This window comes from Eucyclogobius newberryi, unplaced genomic scaffold (genome assembly GCF_026437365.1).
Source record: "Eucyclogobius newberryi isolate DKJ021-1_F unplaced genomic scaffold, fEucNew1.0.hap1 SCAF_1, whole genome shotgun sequence".
NCBI lineage: Eukaryota > Metazoa > Chordata > Actinopteri > Gobiiformes > Gobiidae > Eucyclogobius > Eucyclogobius newberryi.
Window position 1 is genome coordinate 15641894 of NW_027315723.1, and position 26092 is coordinate 15667985.

At 39.5% G+C, this 26092-nt stretch overlaps 3 protein-coding genes across 3 annotated transcripts; 2 read left to right on the forward strand and 1 right to left on the reverse strand.

Annotated features, from left to right (window-relative positions):
• Positions 1-311: 311 nt before the first annotated feature.
• LOC140349005 (protein Shroom2-like) lies at positions 312-17775 on the forward strand. Its single transcript, XM_072435234.1, has 12 exons — positions 312-420; positions 6075-6178; positions 6681-6698; positions 6814-6927; positions 7491-9402; positions 9477-9520; positions 11664-11984; positions 13356-13574; positions 13799-14068; positions 15542-15719; positions 16213-16485; positions 17349-17775. The coding sequence occupies exons 2-12, from the start codon at positions 6084-6086 to the stop codon at positions 17619-17621; spliced, it is 3717 nt and encodes a 1238-aa protein (XP_072291335.1). The 5' UTR covers positions 312-420; positions 6075-6083; the 3' UTR covers positions 17622-17775.
• Positions 17776-18669: 894 nt separating this feature from the next.
• Positions 18670-20272, forward strand: LOC140364731 (claudin-34-like). Its single transcript, XM_072451044.1, has 2 exons — positions 18670-18756; positions 19529-20272. The coding sequence occupies exon 2, from the start codon at positions 19529-19531 to the stop codon at positions 20195-20197; it is 669 nt and encodes a 222-aa protein (XP_072307145.1). The 5' UTR covers positions 18670-18756; the 3' UTR covers positions 20198-20272.
• A 2897-nt stretch (positions 20273-23169) lies between these two features.
• Positions 23170-26092, reverse strand: sumo1 (small ubiquitin like modifier 1). Its single transcript, XM_072435354.1, has 5 exons — positions 25900-26092; positions 25418-25495; positions 25231-25308; positions 24625-24696; positions 23170-24502 (listed from the first exon to the last, which is right to left on the reverse strand). Exons 1-5 carry the CDS (start codon positions 25909-25911, stop codon positions 24434-24436), a joined length of 309 nt encoding a protein of 102 aa, XP_072291455.1. The 5' UTR covers positions 25912-26092; the 3' UTR covers positions 23170-24433.

The following is a 26092-nucleotide window of genomic DNA, read 5'->3' on the forward strand; positions in this document are numbered from 1 at the left end:
ACGCTGACTTAAACTCTGAATCCAATTACAAGCTTCACAAGTGCGTGCTCAGCTTTAGCGCCCTCCTCCACTCCACACAGGGGAGCCACTCTCTTCAAACACTATTTCACACTTACTTACTCAAATCTGTAAACATTTGAGCTCACAATATCAACGCTCACACTTCTGCATTTGCCCCAAAATGAGACCAAACCATTTTGAAATGTGACTTTTGAGTTGTTTTGTTATTACAGCCGTGTTGCTCCCCTATATGAGGCCAAACTGGTACGTCCCATGTTGCCTAGGTGAGTTGACAGTGCTTAGTGGGATACCAGAAGGATCCATTGTTTCCTTAAGCTTTGAGTGGTCGCTCCGGGCTCTTTTGACATTCTGTCCCTGTTTTGGACATGTAAGGATCAACACAGAAATTTGTATTATCAGGTATGTTCTGCTTTTGATTTATGACTTTGAATAGATCACTGAATGGATGTATCTGAAGTTTAAGGTTTTTTGGAGTGGCAATAAATCTAAATAGACAATAATTTGAGGTGGGAACATATCATAAAGGACTTTTATAGGTTTTGTTGTGAAAGAAAAGCAGTTGTTTAATTTGTCGCAATAAGGTAACGTCATATGTTGTTTTATTATGTCTCAAATTGAAGTAAAATTGTCAGAAGATATTTTGTGGAGCATGACTAGGTTCATAGGTTCATAAAACGGTTTGCATTTCTACCATTAGTGATGTGTTACAATCAAACCAATGACTGATGGCATCACAATATATTAGTTACCTCTGATTTCAATGGAATAATAATTTAATTTATTTATTGAAAGAACTTAGAAGCAACATATTATAAAATAAATAAATAGACTGAAGTGAAGATGAGAAGATGTTTGTCATAAGTTGTTCTTACTTTATGGTATAAGTTTAAAAACACTTTTATCTTTAAATCTACAACTAGAAATATTTAGTTAAATGTTGTTGTTTTTTGCAGTTCATAGTTCAATATGTTTTTCCTGTGTTAAGAACTGTGATGTTTAATTAAACGTTGCAGTAGCCAAACTGTTTGACGGTATCTAGTATAAAGTGTTTTGCACATTTCGTACATGATACAAGTGCTGACCCCTGTCTCTTTTGGAGACGTGTTAAATGTGTTTACTCAGCAGGTCATTTCAGTTTGTTTTAATTCAATTATCCTCAAAGCTTTTCTTATTAGCATCTGTTGCTTCTGCCTGTGTTTGTCACGGGAGTTCGAAGCTGCAGGAGTGAGTGAGGGGCAGTGGTTTTTCAGAGAGGGAGTATGTTAAGCTCAGAGCTCTGATGACGATCGCACTTTCCTTTGTTTCCTCTGATTTGAGTGTCTGGACTCCAACACTGAGCAAATCATGATGAATCAGCAACAAAACACAGACAGGAATGAGGTGTCCGCGGGAGGGACAGGTGAAAGGGTGAAAGGGTCAACGGGGAAGCAGTTACACTCTAATAAAGAATGTAGACACCAAACAGTTTTAGTTGTTAATAATAACTGGAGCTGGAAGGCAACTATGACATTACTCAGTACTTAGTCATGCAATAAAAGTCAGGAAAATACAGAATGTCTAAACCAAGGTCTAAAAAGAAAAATAGGATGAAACCCATCAAATAACATTAAATTACTACTTTTAAACTAAAGGTATCCTTATTATTTTATTTAACTCTCTAAAAGGTGTATCCAGGTCGAGTGAAATCGCTCAGATTATTTCAAATGTGAGGAGATGCCATATTAACCCAGATACAGATTACACAGAATTTAGTTTAAAAAAATTCAATAAATTGCTAAAGTTCAGTGACTTTAGTGTAGGACCCTGGCCCCACACTCTGATTTGCAGACCCCGTTCCCAGTCTAAATCCCATTGTAATCCTGAGGAGCTACTACTGAGTCACACGTTTGGACCAGGACAATGAGTCCTGACCTTAGGGACAGTGGAGCACCTTCTTACAGGGAGATCCAGGACTGTCGCTGTAGCTCTGATAGAGAAGTGCATTTGAAGAAAAGTATATACAATTATTAACTTGATATGATCCTTTTTGTAGCACAGAGCTGTGGTTCTCGAGGTGTAGTGCAGGTACTTCTGGTGGTTTAGTGTTTGTTCTGGAGATCCAGCTTTAAAGAAATTGGTTCAATGTTATTTATGTTTTTTGGCCTCCTTTAAATCTGGTTCAGCCCTAGTTTGGCCAAAATATAAAACGATAAACAATAATATATCTAATTGTGATGATAGAAGTAGATGTTCATAGAACATTTTGTATAATTGTGAATAAACAAACAAAGCTACTTATCCACGATGTTCTCTTATATGGTTGTTTTCCACTTTTGACGTATAATTCTATAATTATTGTTTAAACACCATATTATTATTAAGAAGAAAGTACTCATATATTTATAACTTAATGTTTAAGCCGTCAGAATTTGTTTATAATTATCATGATATTATTGCTAATCACAATGGTGATATAGTGTCCCGTGCCTAGTTTGTGCCTGGTTCTTTTCTACAGTTTTGAGCTGTAATGGGCCTGATTTTGATGTTGTGGTACATGGCCATAATGTTGCTGAATTAACAGTTGCACCAATGACAAATAACCTTAAATGCAAAGCATAAATGGCAGTGGCGTGCAGTCAGGGCAATCAAGGCAGGCAGTGATGACCAATCAAATCTAAAATTACCGTGTGTCACAACTACATATGAATTGTTCTAAAATATATCCAAATAAGCCCGCACGCTACTGATAAATGGACACAGAAATATTTATTCAGCAGAATAATTGAGAATTCTCCATGTTCTCCTGTTGGCATCAGTCCCTAAGTTCACTGTGAGGTCCCTGTCAGAAAGCTGGGTCAAATGTGTTTAAATTTCTCCTGTTTGTGGTCTCATGAATCGCGCCTGGATTGTGTTTCTCCTGTGGATATCTATAACAGAGCTGCACAAAAGCTAACATTGCCATCTCCTTTGTCCACGTGCCACATCTCTAAAGAATCTTATCTCAAGGTACACACAGGATGACGTCATGGCAAAATACCTCAAGTGACAAGACCAAAAATACCTGAAAAATATTTATATTGATTGATTTAATTCAATAGCCACAATATCATAAGTTTTACTATATTATGGATGTTACTGTAGTTTATCATTTTGCAAGCGCCTTTACCTAGCCTCTCGTTTTAGCACAACCAACATAGAAATAACAGGTGAACAAACTACCGTATTTCCCGGACTATAAGTCACATCGGAGTATAAGTCGCACCAGCCAAAAAATGCATAATAGAGAAGAAAAAAACATATATAAGTTGCACTGGAGTATGAAATGCGGTTGCAAGTGTGAAAATAACAAATAATATCACATATAAGTCGCTCCGGAGTATAAGTATAAGTATAAGTAGTATATAAGTATAAATATAAGTATAAGTTGCACCCGGGTCAAAACTATGAAAAAATACAGCTATTGTAAGGGATCATCTCAAAATGGGTTGAGCGCGTGTTCTGCTTCTGTCACTCTGACATCATGTCTAAAGTCTAAACTCAGGCAATTGACAATTACAGGTTTTGACAAGAAACATTAGTTTCTCACTCTCTCATCCTCTTGAGACTATCTCAATGTGGTCATCTCATAGTTTCGGTGGAATGGGATGTGCCGTAGGGCCCCTAGGGCCCGTGGACCATGTGGATTGAGTATGAGTATGAGATGAGTAAACAAACGTGTGCGACAGGTGACATTTTTTGGAGAGTTCATAACTTCTACTGATAAACTTACTAAAGGATGTTCAGGGATGTTCACTAGAGGTGAGCAGGGTCTATCAATCTACTATCGTTTTATCAACGCGTAAAATTTGAGAGAGACGAAAAAAATTAAGTCTTTTCAGCTTCAACCCATTTTGAGATGATCCCTAATATTGTGATACAGAGATATTGTGGGATGCTGTGATATTGGTGACTGTATCGTATCAATCACAAGGAAGCCTATGTAGACCCTTTAAATGTGTGTAAACAAATGCATTCTAAATTCCAGAATGGAGAAAACTAAATGTAATTTAATAAATGAAGTTTTGGGATTAAGCTCAGGAGATCATAAAATATGGAAAGACCAAGGTGTCAGGTCAGCTACATGTGAGAGATTAGAAAATATAAACAAATACATTTGACCATATTTGTGTATTAAATAGACGATAATTACACACATTTAACATTTTTATTAAGAGCAGAATTTTGATATTGAGGTTCTACTGAACAATCACTTACAATGTTGACCCTACATTAGTTTTTCATTGTGTTTAAGGTTTTATAACATACATTTTGTGAAGTTCAGTTGCCATTTTAAAGCTAAGCTCAGTCTTCTACACTGGAAATTGAAAAACAGTAGCCTCATGTTGTGTGAGAAACAAATAAAATACTTACCATTTAGATTTAATGACGGGTAATCATTTGTTTAATGGTTGTTAGACTTTTTCCTCCAGTCGCCTCTGACTGCTGGAATTTTAAACATTCTGATGACACAATAGGTTTAATGGTCTAGAAAAGCCTTTCCACAGTATTGCATGGGATGTTGTACTATGAGCTATAGATATACAGTTATTTCTCTGTCAATTACCATAGCAACCATTTGAGTCCTAATTTAGCCCTGATAACATTTGTTTTGTTTAAATGATGTGTCGTTCCACATAAGCAGTACATGTTAACCATCACCACTCCCATAATTGTGTTAGCATTTGTAGGCCTACCACATTTGCTTCATTAATATGCTTTCATTCTAAGACAAAAATATAGGAAGGGTTTTCACATTTTCCTGTGTAATAGAGAGACCCGTGGGAGTGTGACTTATGTCCAGTTTGTGTTGAAGGATGAACTGGAGAAAAGCTGCCAAATTCCTTTAGAGAGGAATGAACCCTCTACAGCTCAAGATGCTACCACTACTATTATACTACTATTACTATTACCACTACTATTACTATTACTATTACCACTACTATTACTATTACCATTACTATTACTATTACCACTACTATTACTATTACTATCACCACTACTATTACTATTACCACTACTATTGCTATTACTATTACCACTACTATTACTATTACCACTACTATTACTATTACCACTACTATTACTATTACTATTACCACTACTATTACTATTACCACTACTATTACTATTACTATTACCACTACTATTACTATTACCACTACTATTACTATTGCTATTGCTATTACTATTACTATTACTATTACCACTACTATTGCTATTACTATTACCACTACTATTACTATTACTATTACCACTACTATTACTATTACTATTACTATTACTATTGCTATTGCTATTACTATTACTATTTCTATTTCTATTACTATTACTATTACTATTACCACTACTATTGCTATTACTATTACCACTACTATTACTATTACTATTACCACTACTATTACTATTACTATTACTATTGCTATTGCTATTACTATTACTATTTCTATTTCTATTTCTATTTCTATTTCTATTTCTATTACTATTGCTATTGCTATTGCTATTACTGTCGCTTCTACTACTACTTCTCAGGTTAAAAGAGATCATTCAATGAATCTAAAATCGCTCTGCAATTAATGGAACTTTAGTCATGATTGAGCAACTTGGGTCTTTTTAATGGAGAGGTCCACAGTCTTCTGTCAGTAAATCCTATTGTTTCAGTTAAAACTTTGGAAGAAGACATTTGACTATTTTTTGTTTTATCTTGTTTATGTTCCTTAAAAAAATAAATATTATTAGCTTAAAATAAAATAACATTGAATACATAACAAATCAAATATGTTTTCCTCATCTCACCTTGTAAGTGGTGGTAAATAGTGTCAGTTGTAAAAGTAGCAGCAGCAGTTGCAGTAAATTGTGGACAAAAACCCAGGACTCTGCCGTGTGTTAAAGACTGCACGTAAACAGAACAAAACGTGAAACACATGGCTAACATCAACCTCTAAATCACGCCTTAATATGTAAAGTACATCATTTCTTGTCCCAATCAATCGCCTCTTGTGGTTCCCCTCTCTCCCGCTGCGTGGCGCCCCCTACAGGACTAGATCATGGTCGACGTAGCGACTGGAGCCACAATGCCGTCTGAGTCTGAGGTGCATGTGGCTCGGAGCTTTCTCACCAAGATTTTACGAAGTTCCATGAGGTATTTCCCTCAGTGGTAGATCAGTGTTCCCCCCATCCCGACCTGTGATCGTGAAAACATCTCTGCATTCATTTAATGTTTGATTTAGGGAGTAGATTTTTTTTATTTTTTATGTCATATTGTACTGTACATAGACAGTAGAAGTAGTGCCCAAAACATGAGTAGGCCAATCCTCTAGCTACGTACTACCAGCCAGGAACTAGGGTTAATTTCAGAGATTATAGATGGATGAATCAATGAACAACGAAAATACAGATATTGGACACAAATGAGGAAGATAGTCATTTTTATACAGTATCTTAGAATCATCCAATATCGGCATCAGCACCAAATGTTTCTTGACTATTTCACATCACAACTTAAGCATTATTTCCAACACCATCTTTGGGCTCTACTCTCTGTGCTTCATAATCAATGTAAATGTTATTACAGTGTATTCATGTTCTGTGGGCTGTTTTTATACTAACTAATATATAATGTCTCTGTTTGCCATGCTTTCAAGGAGGAATCGATTCAAAGGGTATGTAAGATCAGAGGAGTTGAGTGCAGAATTACCACGTCATAACATGTTCTAATTGCATTTTATAATATACTAGTTACAGTAACGTGTGAGCGGGTTTGTTTTTCTGTTGCAGGAAGCATGCCTCAGGGTCACGACCTCACTCCTGGCACTCGTCGAAGCTGACAGAAGAGGAGACTTCTGGGAAACAGGCATCCGCTCCGGTGTGGCAGCTCAAACATGACGCCAGGTACAGCACTGGGGCAAACTCTTCAGATCAGTTTCAGAACATTTAGTGTGCTTTTTATACCAGGGAAAGTACTGTTGTTACCAAACACCATGTGGTTTTAGTACTTTAGTCTTGTTCGTATATAATGTGAATGCCCTGTCCTAGTTTAGTTGCTTTGGTTATATTTTTATCCATTTTGTTCATGTACATTATAGGTCAGATTATAGTCAGATTATTTAAATATTGATTTTGAATTTCATGAATGTTGTTTTGAAGATAAACAAAGCTTGAATATTGAGTATATTGTTTAATATTAAAAAAAAAGATGAATATGATACTTAAACTTTAGCAAATACATTTAAAGACACAGTTAAATCATTTTGGTTGGATTGAAAATATATGTTATAATTATCATAATGGCATACTGAAAAAAATAGAGAGATAGTCCCTTTTGGTCCATAAAGCTCAGCCGTATGTGAATATGTAAGTGTGATTAGTGATAGTTGGAGAGTCTGTCTGTCCATTCAAGGCTTTTTGTAGTACACTAGAATTACCATAAACTATAATATGTGTTTTGTGTTTAGGCCCAGAACCCCCTCTCCGTCTCCAGATGAGCCGGTCCAGCATCAGTCTTTATCATCTGCTTTGAGCTCAGTGAAGCCCATGGAGCGACTGGAGCACTCCTCTCACCCTTTTCCTCCAGGACACTTCACTCCAAAGAAATACTCCTCTAACTCTGACTGTCCCACCAACAAAGGAGACACAACCATCAATTCTCTGACAAACTCCAGCCCCAATGTCCACGACCCTCCGTTCAGCACCGAGAACATCTTCTTCAAGGGGCTTTATCAAGAGAGAGGAAGGTTTCTGGGCAACAGTGGCTGGGAGGGGACACAAGACCAGCCCATGTCACGTCTGTCAGTCGGAGGGAGGCCTAATGTTGCTCCCGTTTGGCAAAGTCCGGAAAAGAAGAAGTCGCATTCTCCTCCACCTCCTCCTCCTCCGCTAAGAAGTGATAGTTTCGCCACAACTAAAGTGTTTCCATTTTCAGATGGTCCACAAAAAAATTACAATCGATCTGTGGAGCATTTGCTTGATAATAATCAAAAAAATCAAAAAGATAAGTCAGAGCTAAGAAGAAGTTTGAATCCATTGCCAATCAATAAAGATTTGCTTCATCCAAGTTCTGCTGCAGACCCTAGCTACAAACATTTTCACCCGAGCAAACTATTTTCCCTGTCAAGTATTGACGTCAGACATTTTGGCCCTCAACCAGTTCACCAAAGACAATATAGTGACGAAAGCCCATTGTATTTGAACACAAGAACTGTCCCGAGTGCTAAAAGTCAAAGCGTGGGGAGCTATTACCGCAGCTTACAGGATCTACCCACCAACATTCACAAACATCAAAGAAGAGCAACCCTGAATTCATCAGCGGTTCAAAATGTTGGAAAATGTTATAGACCAGCACAAGAGCACAAGTCGCATTGGTTAAGCAGTAATGAATCAGCATTGCAAATGGGCTTTAAGGCAAAAGCATTGTACAATCTACCTCTGGAAAGAAATGGACAATTACCATTTGACAAACAAGAAGTTGTGAGGAATCAAGAGGAAAATGATTTGAAAAAACAACTTGATCTTAAAAGGCAGCAAGACCCGTGGGTGCCACAAGAGGACCACAGGATAACAGCTCAAAAAACCCCTCTGCTCCACTCTTTAGCGCAGGAAAACCGTGCTTTAGCAGTCGTAGCTAGTCAGGAACCAACTGAGTCTACAGCGAGCGGGAAGATTAGCCGCCGAAGCGACCGTTACGCCACAACTTTACGCAACGAAATCCAACAGAAACGTGCACAGCTGCAAAAAAGTCGGAGCGCTGCAACTTTGTCATGCGAGGTTGAGGAGGACGAGGAGGAGACTGAAGATTGGAAGACCATGGAAATGTCCAATAGCTACAAGGATCATTTAAAAGAAGCACAAGCCCGAGTTTTACAAGCCACATCATTTCAGCGACGAGATTTAGAACCGGCGACTACTGTGAAACCGAACGGGAGAGTGAGAGGCAGGAAGTGCTTACCATTAGCCAAACGAACGCACTCTTTTTCTGAGCCGGATAAGATGGACAAGGTTGGAGTGGAGGGAGCGCTTCAAATAGGCTCTTTCGTAGAACGCAAGAAATGTACTGACACAAAACCAGCCTTTTCTAAACCACAAGCAAAGCCCAGTACGAGCCAGAACAACGTCAGCGCTGAGACAGAGAATCAAACCGGTGATGGGAAATCCAGTCTGGATGTGGGGCAAACGCAGTTGTTGACAGAGCTGCAGAGGTTAGGGACATTCGCAGAGTACCAGGCCACATGGAACAAACAGAAGAAAGAAAGCAAAATTCCAGGCAAATATCACTCAGCGGAGAATATTCTGGACGCAGAGGTTGAGGAGAAATCTGTGTGTGTCCATGAACGATCCAGGTCCTCCCCATCGGCAGACTTTTACTCAACGGTGAGCGGCTCTGGTCTTTGGCTTATGTAATGATGTATGAAGTTTTAAATTCATTTCCCGTTTTGTTTTTTCAGAGCAATGCTTCACCATGGAGGGACCATCAAGTTCAACAAAGCAGGTGTGTAAATAAGACATTGAGGAAAAAGTGAAGTAATTTTGTTGTTGGAGAAGCGTGTTTGGCCCCTGCCCTCTACATATTTGGCCCTGGCCTTTTTGACTTCTCATTCTTGTCACCAAAATGTAGAATGTATTTTGTTGGTGCAATTTTTGAAACACACTCCGCTTTCTGGATTTTATCGTGCCCCTGTTACACCCAAAAGTACAAAAATACGCCCAGTTTTTAAGATTTTCGGCCTGTGTAGAGGGATCGCTTACATTGGATAATGAGCACTTATCTGTGTCCCACTTGAGTTCAGTTTCTGGAGACAAACAGAAATGAATCCTTGGCATTTGCTGTTTTGTGTAAAATAAGGAAAATGCAGATGCACTTCTATCTGTAAATTTAAGGTCAGTTATGTTGACGAATTAACTGTTTAGCATCATATCAGCATAATGTGTTTTTCTTACTAAAACATACCTGGACATCACTTGTGTATGTTTAAAGGTTGCACTAGTGTGGAGGGTTTGGCACCCGCTCGTCTGTATGGACACAATGCTGCTTTGCCTGGAAGGTTCCACGATGGCATTAAAAACGTATCTCTACCGTCTGTATTTCCCTGTGAATAATGGGCACTTTGACATGGTGTGACACATTCTTCTAACAAAACTCTCTCCAAAAAACATCCTCCCACTATTTGTCTGTCAAAACAAGACCACTCTCTCCCTCCCACTTATTATTAATGCATTGATATCATTTAGAATGTGGTGAAACTTTTGCAGTTGTTTACGAAGGAGGGAGGGACTGCATTTCTCCACCTCAGGTTTACTAGCCATGTTAGCCCCGTCTGCTTTGTTAGTTTGTGATGCGGGCTGTTTTCCAATGGGACCTTTGTTTGTTTTGGTCCCTTAGTTTTACCGGATTTGTGTCTTCCATTTTTACGCATCCCTTGTTCTTCCTCTTTGGGATTAGGTGGGTCAAACAATGTGCATATACTCAAAGCGCTACAATAACTCCTTTTTAAATCTTTTTAAACTGATTGCACGTACCTTTACACGTCTAACATGTTGAGTCCAACTCCCTTTTAAATCAATCCAACTGATTGTCTAAACTAATGAAATCACAAACATGAAAGAGAAGAGTGCAAAGAAAAAATCCTTTCAGTCATATGCACAGCTAAACAAAACTGTTTTTAGCTTAGATTTAAACATTGTCAGAGTAGAAGCCTGTCTCACATCTTCAGGAAGACTGTTCCAGATTTTAGCTGCATAAAACTGAAACGCAGATTCCCCATGTTTTGTCCTGACTCTGGCACCAGCAGGAGGCCGGTCCATGTTTAGTCCTGACTCTGGCACCAGCAGGAGGCCGGTCCATGTTTAGTCCTGACTCTGGCACCAGCAGGAGGCCGGTCCATGTTTAGTCCTGACTCTGGCACCAGCAGGAGGCCGGTCCATGTTTAGTCCTGACTCTGGCACCAGCAGGAGGCCGGTCCATGTTTAGTCCTGACTCTGGCACCAGCAGGAGGCCGGTCCCTGAGGTCCTCAGAGTCCGAGATGGTTCATATGGCACTAACATGTCCGAGATGTACTTTGGTGCTAGGCCATGGAGAGACTTGTACACAAGCAGAGCTGCTTTAAAGTCTATTCTCTGAGCCACAGGAGCCAGTGCAGAGACCTGAGAACAGGACTAATGTGATGGTACTTCCTGGTTCTAGTCAGGACCCGAGCAGCAGCGAAGAGGTTTATTCATGTACAACTGCACTTTGAAGAGGTTTATTTTGGTAATAAACCAATTATTACAATTATATTACAGCTATCAACCATTAATTATTGCTTCTGATACAAACATTATTCAACTCTAAGCAGTAGGGTTAGATTGTGCAAGTGTAAGTGTAGGCAATATTTTCAATGTATTTAATCTTAATTTTTAACTCTAATAGTTAAGTGGTGTGTATGGCGGAGGTTGTGCCTTATACATTATTGGAATACATAAAGAGAGAGATAAAAGAACCCTTATTGGAAGCTTGGATTGTCAAAATGCCTTAAACAGGTTAAACCAGCTAAATAGTTCCAAAGCATAATGTCAGTTAATTTTGCTGTTTTCAGGGAAATACTTGAGGTTCCTGTGTCCGATATGTCATTTTATTGTGTTCATATTTCTGCAGAGAAGAGCCTGAGTTTGTGGTTCAACCTCCAGACCACAGCCCACAGCCACCACCCTCTGTACCCAGGAGCGAGTGTCCTGTCCCAGACGACCACAACTCCAGCTTGAACCCTGGAACTCTTGCAAATCCTGCACCTCCTGCAACTCTTTTAGCTCCAGAAACCACGTCCTCTATAGGGACATGTCAAGCAGGGCCTGAGGAAGAGGAAGACATCACTCTGGCTGTCCCATCAGACCCAAACACTCGGTCTCCATCTCCAAAGCTCTGCCCTCTCAGGATCACGGACAGACCTCCAGCCGTTTCCACCGACTGCTCCCCCAGGTAAGAGGCTTATTCTGAGGCCGCGTTACGTAAAGCTGCCCACACAAGAGGCTTTGAGTGAGGCCAGGAGGTAAACAAGGGCAAGAGAGCCTTCTGAACCAGTACAGGGAAAACAAGTCATGCAAAGAATGACAATGCTAAGACCATAATTGGTTAAAGTAAAAAGTTCTGAAATGTTTCTTTTAAGTGTTTCAGGCTGTTTGCATTTTTTATTTAAATGCACATAAAACAGAAAACTTTGATGATTCATAGATGAAGTTAAAAAAGAAAAAGAAAAAGCATAATCATTTTGGGGGGATTAATTATATTCACAATAGAAGAACTGGATCAGAACTGGATCCAGTTTGGATACAGATGGTACAATCATAGATTCTTAATAGTTTTGAGAGCTTTTGCCAGCTCCACACCACGCCCCTTTATTCAAATAATTGTTGTTCAGAGCATGTCTGTTGATTGACCAGATTATATATATATTATGCTGTTTGATTATACAATGACTGACCGCAAGATGGAACTTTGTACAATCATAAAACAGAGCTAAGATAAGATAAGATAAGATATTCCTTTATTGTCGTATTGTGTAGATACAGATAAAAGGACAGATAACTTATAGGAAGTTTCAAAAAAACACTCTTAATAGAAGAACTCTTATGAACAAAAAAAAAACTCTTATTAACAAAACTCCTCTTATATCTTAATAGGAAATTGAGGAAAAAAATAAATAATAAAATAAAAAGATAAAGATAAAGTATATAGTATTGCACGTGTTCAGGACTAGCAGTGTTTGTTATAAAGTCCAGGAAAGATCTGCGAAACCTTTCCTTCGCACATCGAGGGTGGATCAGTCTCTCTCTGAAGCTGCTCTCCAGAGCGGACAGAGTGTCCTGCAGGGGGTGACACTCATGGTCCAGCATAGATGTGAGTTTAGCCAGGACCCTCCTGTCCCCCACCTCCTGCACCGAGTCCAGAGCACAGCCCAGGACGGAGCTGGACTTCTTGATGACTTTGTCCAGCCTCTTCCTCTCCCTCTCTGTGATGCTGCTGCTCCAGCAGGCCACACCGTACAGGAGGGCTGATGCCACCACAGAGTCATAGAAGGTCTTCAGGAGTGGCCCTGTCACTCCAAAAGACCTGAGTCTCCTCAGGAGGTAGAGCCGACTCTGGCTCTTCCTGTACAGCTATTCTTAGGGATAATGATAATGTTTAAGACGTGCTCAATATCTGCTGCTGTCTCTCTGTGAACTGAAAATGGTTAGTTGTGCTTATCTTGCCTGACTTTTCCTGTCCCTTTCTACTCAGGGAAGACCTCTAAGCCCAGTCTACTCTTATTTATCAAAACACAAAATGATATGCATTTGTTTCTCTCCACAGGTCGGAGGGTGAGTCCGCTGTGATAAATTTGAGCCAAGTTAGGAAAGTCCCAGTGAGAATCCTCCACTCAGAGTCGGGCCCCGAGCGCTGCCTCCCGCCCGATATCTGTGCATCGTCCCTGGGCTGCATTGGCTGCTCTGCCCCCTGTCCCACCGGTGCCTTCACCCCACCCTCAAAGCATGACAGCCCACAAACATCACAGAACTCACATGTAACGGGGTAGGTCTGAGCAATTAACAGAATTGAAATGTAAGGTCTTTTGTATGTTAACTGGTTTACATTTAGCTAATTTATAATTGTCAAGTGATATTGTGCTTTTACGTGTGTTTTATTGTGTAATGACTACATACAGTTCTTGATTAAAAACAAATGAAATCATAAAGATGATACATTTCTCTCTGAATAGCATGTCTATAGCATTAAAAGGTTGTAAATTTACCTAGAGCGGACCTGGAGCTGAACCCCCCAGTGCCCGCTCCTTTGTGCCCCTCGGACGCCCATGCAGCGGAGGACATGAAGAGGGAGGAGCTGGCGCGTGATATTATGGATAAAGACCGGTCTCTGGCTGAAGTCCTGGACCAGAGCGGCCGCAGGACCACCATGGACCTGATGGAGGGACTGTACCCAGCCGAGGAGGGGGTTTTGGGAGGGAGCAATCCGAGAAACAGGGCATCCACCTCCAAGCCTTCAGCCTCTCCACGGAACCATGACCGGTTGGACTTGCATTTCTAATTTGAAACATCTCTTTGACAATTTTTTTGCATTTTCATGCATTTCAGCACATTGTAAACTACAGTGTTATCAGTTTTTATACAGATTAAAGGTCCCATAACATGCAAAATCGACTTTTCAGAACTTTTAACCTTCTTACATTGCTATTTGTGCTTCATATATGTACCCAGAGTGTTTTTTTGATTGATTCCCGCAGTTTTTAGCTATAGTACAGACTATCTCCTTTCCTCGAATCTCCAAACTGACGGGGGTGTGTGCAAGACCGCGTCATAAGGGCAAGCACGCGTCACCATCCCCCCTACGCTGTAGAATAACATGTTTTATTCAGGCGTAGAGCCTTTGATCAAAATTGGGACTTGTGAACCATGGGCCCAGTGGGCTTGGAGATATCTGGAAGAGTCGTGATTTAGGCATAAAATATGGATCTGAGTTGATTGATCGCAGCTTTTCTAAATATTGACCTCTGTGTAGCTCATCCAAGGAGTTTGTGGCCTCTGAAAGCTCTGGGGGCTCCATAATGTACGTTTGAGATCACTTTCCACGCTCTATGGGTGCAAAGGAACGCAACAAGTGACGGCCAAGGGGCGGCAACGTATGACAAGGGGACCGGTCCCGTCGTCTTTCACCGCCGCTAGAATCGAAAACGTGATTATTGAGTTAGTTTGTTTACACCCCCACCGTCTCCGGGGTGGGCGGGGCACACACGCGCTCTCTGAGACTACGTCACGGGTGGGCGGGGCGCACACGTGCGCTCTGAGACTACATCACGGGTTGGGCGGGGGAGCCAGATCACTCTTCACAAGGGTGGGGGCGAATATCAAACCAAGCCGTTTGCATTTCCGGGTTGGTGAGGGGGTCCAAGGTCTGGGTGATATTTCTTTACTATTATGTTAAGGGTGTTGCACAACCCTTATTATTATCAATTATACACTTAGGATAGACTACGAAACGTGAAAAAAGCATGTTATGGCACCTTTAAGACCACATGGAGACACAGGGATATTTATATTTGTCACTACACACTGCAAGTTTTTATCAACTTTGAGCAAATTTGTCTGTAAATAAGTGTGTATTAGAAGTTCTATTAAACAGGGACAATTGTGTAAAGTTCCAAATTGGGGCAATATAGTATGTGTCCTCCTCTTCCCACCTAAAAAAGAAAATACATTTTTTGATGCTGCAGGGAGGCAAGCAAGTGCAGTATATAATAAAAAACACCAGAGATTAATCAAAACATATTTTCATCAAAAGCATGAAAGTGTTTTAACATTGCTTCATTTTTTATTTGACAACTATTTTGGATTTTGATAGTGTAGCATATTGTATGCGCAGTTGATGTTTTCATCCCAAATTGTAGTGACAATATTACCAAAAGAACTTGCTAAACAATACTACCATAACTTTTGTTTGTATGCAAATACATATGTATTAAGAGTTCATTTCACTGTTTTTAGGGGGGAGGAGGACAGTGCGTCTCTGTCGGCTGTTGCGTGTCTTGTCCCCAGTTCTTCGTATTACAGTACGTCTGCGCCTAAAGCCGAGCTGCTCATCAAAATGAAGGACATGAGGCAGGAGCTGGAGCTGGAGCAGGACTCAGAGGACGAGCTGGACACAGACCTCGCCAACAAAAAGGTACAAAAAACAGTCACTTCAGGATAGGGGTTAGCAATTTTTTGGACTATTTTCTAGACTTACGATAATTGTACAATAACTAACCAACAATTTAATATGAATCAAACAGAAATGTATTGAAAACTGTCTTTAAAGGTGTTAGTTGAGGTTTAGTTCTGTAAAATTAAACACAAGCATGCAGAATCCCATGTACCCTTATTTGATTACCACATTACTTTTAAGTCAGCACTTTTTGTAGCTTTTTTCCCCCTATAAATTACGACCTTAATATTCAATATGCATATCTTCAAAACAGCATTCATGATATTATCTAAATTTAGATATATTGCCAATAAAACAACATACACTCTAGAGTTGAATGAGTTGAATGTAGAAGCATCCAGCTAGATTCTCCCCTGGATCTCAGCTCAGATCTGGTTCACTGCTCCTGAAGCAAATATCCATATAGAGTTGGATGTACATTTTTAGGAGGAATGTATTGTTTTTTGTGCAGCAAGAGCTGATCTGGAGCCTGGCGCATAAACTGGAGGTCCTACGCGAGGCTCGAGAGTCTCTGCAGGAGGACGTGGAGCAGAACGAGGCACTGGGGCGAGAAGTGGAGGCAACGGTGCAGCGTCTGTGTCGGCCCAATCAGCTTGACAGGTTTAGGATGTTTGTGGGAGACCTGGACAAAGTAGTGAGTTTGCTGCTGTCACTGTCCGGACGACTGGCCCGAGTGGAGAACGCTCTGAACAGCCTGGAAGCAGATGCGCCCAACACCGAGAAGGTACGGGTGCATGAGTAGGGGTTAAGAAAGCTCTATGTGAGGTAAAACTACTGAGGGCTCAGGATGGCAATAGAGCTAAACTGAGCTCGTTCATTATCCGTAACCACAGATACATTTATTTGCCATAGCTAACCTGGGACAGTCAGACAGAAACATGCTTCTCTGGCCAACAGCAATTGTACGCACACACGCACGCACGCACGCACGCACACACGCACACACGCACGCACACACACCACACACACCACACACACCACACACACACACGCGCACACACACCACACACACGCACACACACCACACACATGCACGCACGCACACACACCACACACACCACACACCACACACACCACACACACACGCACACACACCACACACACCACACACACACGCACACACACCACACACACCACACACACACACACCACACACACACACGCACGCACGCACGCACACACGCACACACACACGCACGCACACACGCACACACGCACACACGCACACACACCACACACACACACGCACGCACGCACGCACACACACCACACACACCACACACACACGCACACATGCACACACGCACACACACCACACACACGCACACACGCGCACACGCGCACACACACACACACCTGCACACATGCACACACGCGCACACACACACACACACACACGCACACACGCACACACCTGCACACATGCACACACGCACACACGCACACACACACACACGCACACACGCACACACACACACACGCACACACACGCACACCACACACACACCACACACACACACACACACACACACACTAAATACTGGTCTAAATCTTAACTAATTGTCTTCTCCTCCGTTTTTTTTCCAGCACACTCTGACAGAGAAACGTAAGCTGCTGATGCGGCAGCACGAAGACGCCAAAGAGCTAAAGGAAAACCTGGACCGCAGGGAAAAGCTGGTCTCCGTCGTCATGGAGACACACCTGAATCATGAGAGTCTGGACGACTACCGTCATTTTGTGAAAATGAAGTCTGCGCTGATCATCGAACAGCGCCGCCTAGAGGACAAGATCAAACTGGGAGAGGAGCAGCTCAAGTGCCTGCTGGACAGCCTGCCGCTGGAGCAGAGGCCTCTGCTGTGATGCTCAGGGAGGAAAGACTCAGGGGAGCCAACTGGAACAAGGTTAAAGCTCCTAAGCTCTGAGAAATCAACTAATGGACCATGTCATTATGTTAGTAAGGATATCTGTACCTCAACAACATACCTGGAGTATAGTGGCTTCTGAGAGCTCAAGCAGCTCCGTCTCAACACTGTGGTTGAAAGCAAGAAGTATTTTAGGTCTTTTCACCTTCACTGGTTCTGAGCATTTCAGCTGTCTTCACTACAAAGCAACAAATCAACCTGTTATTTCGCAATTGTTTTGAAGATTTGTGGGCTTGCCCTAACTTACTGTGGATTTATGCTGAATATAAACATAAAAATTAAGTAGTAAATCTATAGTATTCTATAATAAATTGTTTATATTACACTTCTTATTCTCCTCGAGTGAGTGAAGTGAACATTTGTAATATTACTGTTTAAAGCTATTTTATTGTAACTTATTTAAACCTTTGTGAAATATTTAACCATGTTTCTACTGAAATGAGGTAAATGCATATGAACTTTGTTACTGTATAAATGTGTATTATGTGAAATACTATATATTAATTAAATGTAAATTTGGGGATTTTTATGTGACAATCAAACTTCTAAAATGTTATTGGCTGAACAGTTTTTTAAAGTTAAAATATTACTTCCATTAAAATAAATTAATAATATATATTTATTTTCATTTGAATTAATATAGTTTCTAATCCACATGAAATATTTGTAAACAACACACAGAGTTTCCAAAGCTGTGGTCTGCATCCCTCCGTTGACCATTAGTTAATATTAGAGTTTTAGTCCTGTTTTGGTTGGGTTTGATCCTGTTTAGTTCACACTACTTATTTAGTCCCATTTTAGTCCTTTATCTTGGTTAGACCAAATTTAATGTTTTTCTGGTCTCTGAGAACATTTTAGTTTGAACAATATTGGGCATAAAAGTATGACCAAACAACAGTAGCTTCAGCCCTTCGCGATCATAAAACATCAATCATTTACTCCATTTTACGAGGAGGCTGTGGCCACCTCGTAGGTGTAGTCGTAGTGTTCAGTCATTGTGGATTTGATAAAAGAATTTCTCATTTTGGAGAATGATCAAGAATACAACATACGGATACAACCACTGCTAAAAGGTAAGTCAAAGGAAGACTAAATCTGGACTAGGCTTGAACTAAACCAGGTCTAATCAGAACAAAACCTAAACCCAAAAGGGTTAAACAAGGAAGGGCTGAACCACATCCAAGGTGTGTTTAGAAGCCCATTTCTAAACCAAGACTAAACCAGGTTTATAAAGGGTCTAAAACAGGACTTCAATAGTACAAAAAAGGACAAAACCAGAACTAAGGCAGAAGAAACTTAACTAAATTGAAACAAAACCAGGAATAAACCAAAACTAAAGGCCTTTAGACCAGTGGTTCCCAAAGTGGGGGTCGCATAAAGCATGAGCTGGGGGGCGTGGGATGTTAAAATTATTCCACCGTATTTAGTCCCTGTTATAAATTGTTATCTGAGACTGGAGTAGTTTTTATACTTGATTTAACTCTGGGTTTACTTCTAGTTTAGCCACTTAGGCCTTAATGAATTATTGGTAGCTCCTGGCTTAGACCTGATAAAATCCTAGATGGGGAGGGAAGGGCACTTCTTTACATAGGGTCCAGATGAGGGAAGAGACCCGTAAAAACTATGTGATAGTGTAGTGCTGGCCCATCAAGATAATATGTACACAGGGGCCAGAATTTTCCTGTTAGACCCCAGCCTAGTTCAATCTATTACAGACCTGATTTAGGACTTGAATCCATGTCTAGGCTTTGTTTAGTTCAGGTTTAGCCATGGTTCAGTCTTTGTTAAGTTCAGCCCTTGTTTAGTCCCTCTTCAATCTTTGTTTGCCCTCTCCTCCACCTCTAGATGCCGTTCCTCGCTCACTCGGTTCATGGCCAGCTTGGAGTTCTCCCTCTGGGCTTGGTGGGCTGGATTCTGTTGGCTATGTCTGTCGGCCTGGTTCAGTGGCGTGTCTGGATCATCTCGCGTGCCTACTCTGTGTCCTCTGGTTTAGCATGGATCGGCATTTGGAGAACCTGCTTTTACTCCCATGAGGACGCTTCTCCTGGCTTTTTGATCATGCATTGTTCTTCTATCAATTTACAAGACTCATTTACCCCTCCAGAAATTGCTACTGCTCAAATTTGTATCTTTATATCTTTAGGAATTGGACTTTTCGGGTTTACATGTGGACTTTACGCTTTACGAAATGCCTTTTTTGGCATCAAATCACTCACAAGATTTGCATTTCGCCTTGGTGGAGCGTTGACTCTCTTGGCGGCCATTTTAGCTCTAATTCCTCTCTTATGGAATCTAGCTGCAGTATTGACCAATCAGCCGATCGCATTCCCACCTGATTTCAAACTCCCACAATCCCCAAAGGCACAGCAGGTGGGCACTGCAATATATGTGGGGCTGTTGGGAGTGGCTCTCCAAGTCATCGCTGCAACAATAAACATTTCCTACAAACTACCAAAAGAAGAAATGAGAAGTCAAGGCACAGACAACCCAGCGTTTCAAGACATATGGCTTTAAGAAGAGAGACTTGTGAACATTTACCTGTTACTACAGCCCGAATGTTCTGAGCAAATTGAAGCACTCAACACTTTTAAATAGACCTAATTATAATATACTTTTTTTACTGTAAATAAACTGTTTGGATTGTTGAGGGAAGGAATAAAGCAAGATGCACATCATTTGCTGAGCCACGAAAGCAAAGAAACAACAAGTTACTGAGTTCTCCTTTAAAGATTCTTTATTTTTTGCGTACCTATACTTTAGCGCTGTTTTTTTCCACGTCTAAAGAATATTTTTTAAAGTAACTCCTGACACCCACCCTATTGCTGGTCTTAGTAAACTCAAAACCAGGTCCTAACTGTAAAAAGTATCTTAAGAGCAGCCCTAACCTTAACCGCAACCCTACAATGAGGCTTTAGTCTTAACCCTACCACAAAGCACCGATCCAAAACATTATGACCAGGTAATTCACTATTAACACTATTATATCTATTATATTATATCAACAAATAATAAAACATCCCAAAAATATGCATCCTTTTCCAAACTTTCCTGACCCTCAACATAGATTTGACTAATCCCATGTGAAGTTGCAGATTGTGGAGAAAGAAAAATGTTTTAAATTACAGGAAGTAAGTGGAGTTCTAAAACAGAATCCCTCCATCTATGTCATCAATGTGCGACCTGCCATTGAAAATACAGGGACAATTTGAACACAGCTGACACATTTACACAGTTTAAAACCTTATTAACAGGTAAATTATTGTGTAATTTATGTGTATTATGGTTGCTGGGTAACAGTTGTGGAATTATGTCAAATTGCTGGTCATGTCCAACCAGGAAGAACAATTATAAATGTCTCCAAAATGGTAAAATTGGGAAAAATTGTTTAGTAAAATATAATCATGTTCTTCTTCTTCTATGGTGTTTCATGACGGCTGGTATCCAAGTGTTACACTACCAGACTTTATTGTTTACAAGGCTCTGACTCTACATTATAGTGAAATATGTAGTCTAACCTGTCATACTTTAAGGAGCACTTAAACCACCTGATGACATCAAGAGGTGAGAGTGAGTACTGAAGGAGAGGCAAAAAAAAGGTTCTAATGAGAAAGCTAAAAAATAATATAGTCGTTTAATTAAAAAAAAAAAAAAAAAAAAAAGACCAGAAGTAAACCCCCACCCACAAATTACATCTGAATCATGTTGGTCATGAATCATGGTTAAGTTAAAATCCTTTAGTGTATTTATGGTCAAGAACTCTCTAGAAAGGCAATAGAGATCAATTTAAGAATGTTTACAGAAAAGTAATATTTGTACCTAACATGAGAATCTTAACATTAAAACCTACTTAGCCTAGATGTGGAGCTATCTATACAATCAGTCAATGATTACAACATCAAATATTTTTATATTCAAATGTTGCATATGAAAAACGTACAGACTACTTTTTAATTTGATTACTTTTTAATCAAATTTCACACCAGGAGCTGACTGGTCTAGTGAGAAGAACTAAGTCTAAATTGGGACAGACAAATTCTGACGTCTTGAAGGGGAATCTAAATATGTTAACCATTACTATATTGTATAATCAACTATATTAATTTTATGAAACTGTATTAAAAGTATAACTATATTCATTTTAGACTGTGTTACACTTGGGTTAACTCCTTATACACACAACACATAGTCTATTGTCCCATTTGAGACACTCCTGCTCCTTTTGAGACATTGTTGTTGTTGTTTTATGGCGGTTGGCATCCGAGTGTTGTATTACCGCCAGACTTTATTCCTTAGACTGTTCTTTTGAGACATTCTCTGATAAGGACGGACACCTTCCCGGAACAGCTGCAGACTTCAAGGCCACAGACGTGTGCAAGAGCTCATGGAAGAAAACTGGAAGGAGGCGTCAACCGTCATATTCCGCCTAATATCTGAATGTTATAAACATTAGACGCCTCACATTTGATAGGGACATTTTAGGTAAGCGCTCTGTTTATCTGTATTAGTCTTGTAAATGGCAGGGATTAAACATCTGATTGATTTTAACTTTCTGATTCTTGCCCCTTCTTTCATAAACAAGCACACTGACTGTCTTCAATAAAAGGTATAATAAAGAATAATTATAAGGATAGCTATAAGTACACAATAATGCTTCTGCCACTTCGCCATGGTGATATTTCTTTGCCTTGAATGTTCCACTGGGGGCATTAAACTTACCTTGCATGTTCCAGTGGACAAAAATACCTGCTTCCCATGAGCAGGCACGCCTCTCCACAGATCTCTGCAAGTTGCACCTTTTCAATCAGTCTGTACATTTTGAAAATACTTTTGATGATGCTTTTTTTTTAACACATTTTATTCCAAAAGAACAAACAACTCTTTGATTTCAAACCATCTGCAACAACATGCACTTAGTCAGAGTTCAGGTTAACAAGAAAATGATTTAAAGTGATTGTTATCCTCTTTTTTCCGCTGGAGATTTTCAGACCCAAAACAGGTTCTTACTATTCTGACATTTTAGAATATAGTTCTAAATATTTGGAGTTAGTCCAGTAATACCCAAAATGGAACAAAATTGAATTAAATTCATCTACAATGAGTCCAAAAAAAGAATATAACACCTCAACTATATCAAAATGTGTCATCCTTGGGTTTTTGCTTCAATAACCAGCCAGAATATAAACATCTTGTATATTAACAAAGTTAGTTCTCGGCAATATTGCTTTGAAATCCAGAGATAAATACCAAAAAAAGTACAATTGTAAGTAGCCCTCTAAATTAGTCCGTCAGGGTAGAGTTTAAAAAGCGACTAAAATGTGTATACAACATTAGCAAAATAAACAAGAAAGATTAGATCAATTAGTCGTCTGATTGATTTAAAAAGAAAAAAAAAAGTTTAGGATGGTTCTAAACAAATCCACAGAGGGAATGGTTGAGGCGGCCTTTTCTACAAAATACAGATCTAGATTTTTTTAAATGACAACATACAAAGTTACATGAGAAATTTTGTCTAATACTAACACACATATACAAGTAATACAGTTAAAAAGCGACCATAGACTTGAAGACACTATTAATACAACATGGATTTTTACAATTAATTCAATGCAGTGTGTTAAAAATGGCGCTAGATGGCACTAGTCTCCAAATTGGAATTTACAATGTACAAAGTCTCCCAGAAAGCTTTCAAATGGACACAGAAAAACATTGAGAAAAATATATAACTTTAAATGGATTTTGTAATTTTTTTACATCATCACAATTTTCAAAACAAGCTCAACATATAGCTCAACATTGCAAGTCAGGTGAGAAATTGGGTTATGCCTTGAAATATGTAGGTTACACCATAATCTAAACTAAAATCAATGTATAAGAAGAAAGTTGCTTCCAATGCTTCAAAGTGTGTTCCAAAACTTACAAAAAAACAAACCCAAAAAAATCTGGCAACATACCAGAGAATGAATATTATGGGCACAGCTATGGGAAAGATTTACAATGTTATTTTAATAGTTAAAGTTGTTGAAAAGGAAAGCTCAAACATTGTACCAACTATAGCAGCCATTTGACCCGTTTAAAAAAAGAGGACCAGCAAAAGAAACGGGCTTTATGAAACAGGAGCAACCAGGAAGTAAGAATTATTATTTGAATGTTAATTAAAAGCCATGTTTTTTTTTTTAAACGCTACCAAAACAACAACTTGGATTCCCAGAACATGGGCTTTTTGTAATTATGTTCCACCTTGTTTGGGTAAATCCAAGTAAATCATTGGACATACATCTTTCAACTATGTACCCCAGACCTACTTCAACTTATTTCTCTTTTAAAACATGAGAAGCCAACAAAAGCTATAAATCTTGTCCAAATAATCAGCACAGTAAAACAATATGGGGGAAAAAATCTGCCAGTGAAGTGGGCCGACTTTACGGTCTGTAGCAATCCTGATGACTTAACCAGACAATTTCTTCCAGCAAGAAGTTAGGACAAAAAAAGAAGCACCCCAGCAAAGCATTTCTATTCCAGTCCAGGCCTACAGTCCGTTAGGTGAAGAATTGTCCTATAAATATGTTGTTGAGAAAAACAAAATGTATTGCTTGATTTATCCCTTTGACTTCTCTCTCTCTGTCCAAACTCGGAACCCTTGACTGAAGAAGGTTTGATGCAGATGGTTTGAAAATAAAGAAATGTACATCGTAATACATACAAAATAAAATACAAAATTATGAAAAAAATGGGAAAAAGTGATGGGGAAATTTAATCATTCCAGAGTCCACCAGTCTGTTCTTGATAAACCTCGATCACATCTTCGTCCTCCATTCCCAACTGCAACAAGAAGTGCAAGTAGATTAAATGGTGCATCTTTTGCTCTCTCTCCTCTGATATACTTGCTCCCAAAGCTTTACAAACATGAAAAAAAGAAATATATGAATTAAATTACTGCTTACCTCTTTTGGAGTTTGGTTATCTGCAATTCTTTGCCCTTCAAACAAAAATCTTAATGCACTTGCTGCGACACCCTGAGACAAACACACAAGTCAGTTAAGATTTAACTATAACACAGAAAATAATAATCACATGTTAGCAACATTTAATACAGTATGTGTAATTCTTACCAATTAATTTGAATACAAAATGACAAAACTATATTACTCCCATCTGCAATCACTATAATAATATAGACATAATATTTGGCCAAATTACAAAAGCTGAAATGATTAAAATAGAATGTCCTGTGAGAAGAACAAAATATCCAGTCTTTTATTGAAAAACTGTTGCATCTCTAGTTTAGACCGCAACAATCACATTCATAAATGCATGGGATTCTTGTATTAGTTTATCAGTTACTATTTCAGTCGTCAAATGCTCCAGGAGTTTACTGTTTACAATGTGCACTCTGAACAAAACCAGACTTTTTAAACATAAATCACACATCCAAACACAATCGCAATAGTAGTCAGGAAAATCCCAATTCGATTTTTTACTTTATTGTGTAGTCATAATAGTAATAGTACTGTTGTAATATAAATGTTTAAAAAAGAGTCAATCATTACCTGTCTCTGACTATACGACTCCTTCAGCTTCTTTAGATGTGTCGTCATTTTCACCTTAAAGTGGATTTCACTGCTATCCTGTTAGAGGAGCATTACAAATAGAACAGTCTTTGAAGGGCAGATTCAGATGTGACGGAAACAGACCGTGACATTCTGAATATGTAAAGTACACACTATCACCTCGTACCTGACCAATAACTTTTAATTTTATGTACTCTCCATCTTTCTTGTCCCCTCCGTCCTGGCTGGACGGTTTAGTCTCCTCCTGGAGGCAAACAATACGAAATAAATACACAGAAGGGGCATTGTACTAAAGATTATTGCAAAATAGTTGAATCATAGCAATTGCTCTGATGAACGAAAAGAAAGGTTTTCAACAGGAAAATATTTGAGTAGCGATCATAAAATAACAGCCACATTTACAAAAGCTTTTTAAGTATCAATTGATACGGTGTAATAGCTGCTTTCTCAAGTCAATACAACAGTTTGCCATTGTTCAAAACTTACCAGAAGCCACTGAAAACATGTTGCTATGCTAATAATACAACGATAGGCCTAAAGCTAATCGATAGCACAGCACAAGCAACGCAAGCTCACGCGAACTGGAGAGTAATTAAGAGACTTGGACGTGTTGTAAAGCAAACATGGTGCCATAAAAGTGGATCTTACCGTGTCAGACATTGTGTTTCTGTGTAAGTCCGAGGAGAATGTATCCACAAAAGCTGTAGCGTTTCACCTGAACTGCACTGGATGTTATGAAAATTCTACATCAACCGGAAGTGACGCAGCGACGTAAAGGCGCATTTCGTTCCAGACTTAAAGAGCCGTGGTTCCAGTTCCAGGCGCAGAAAGAACAGAACCG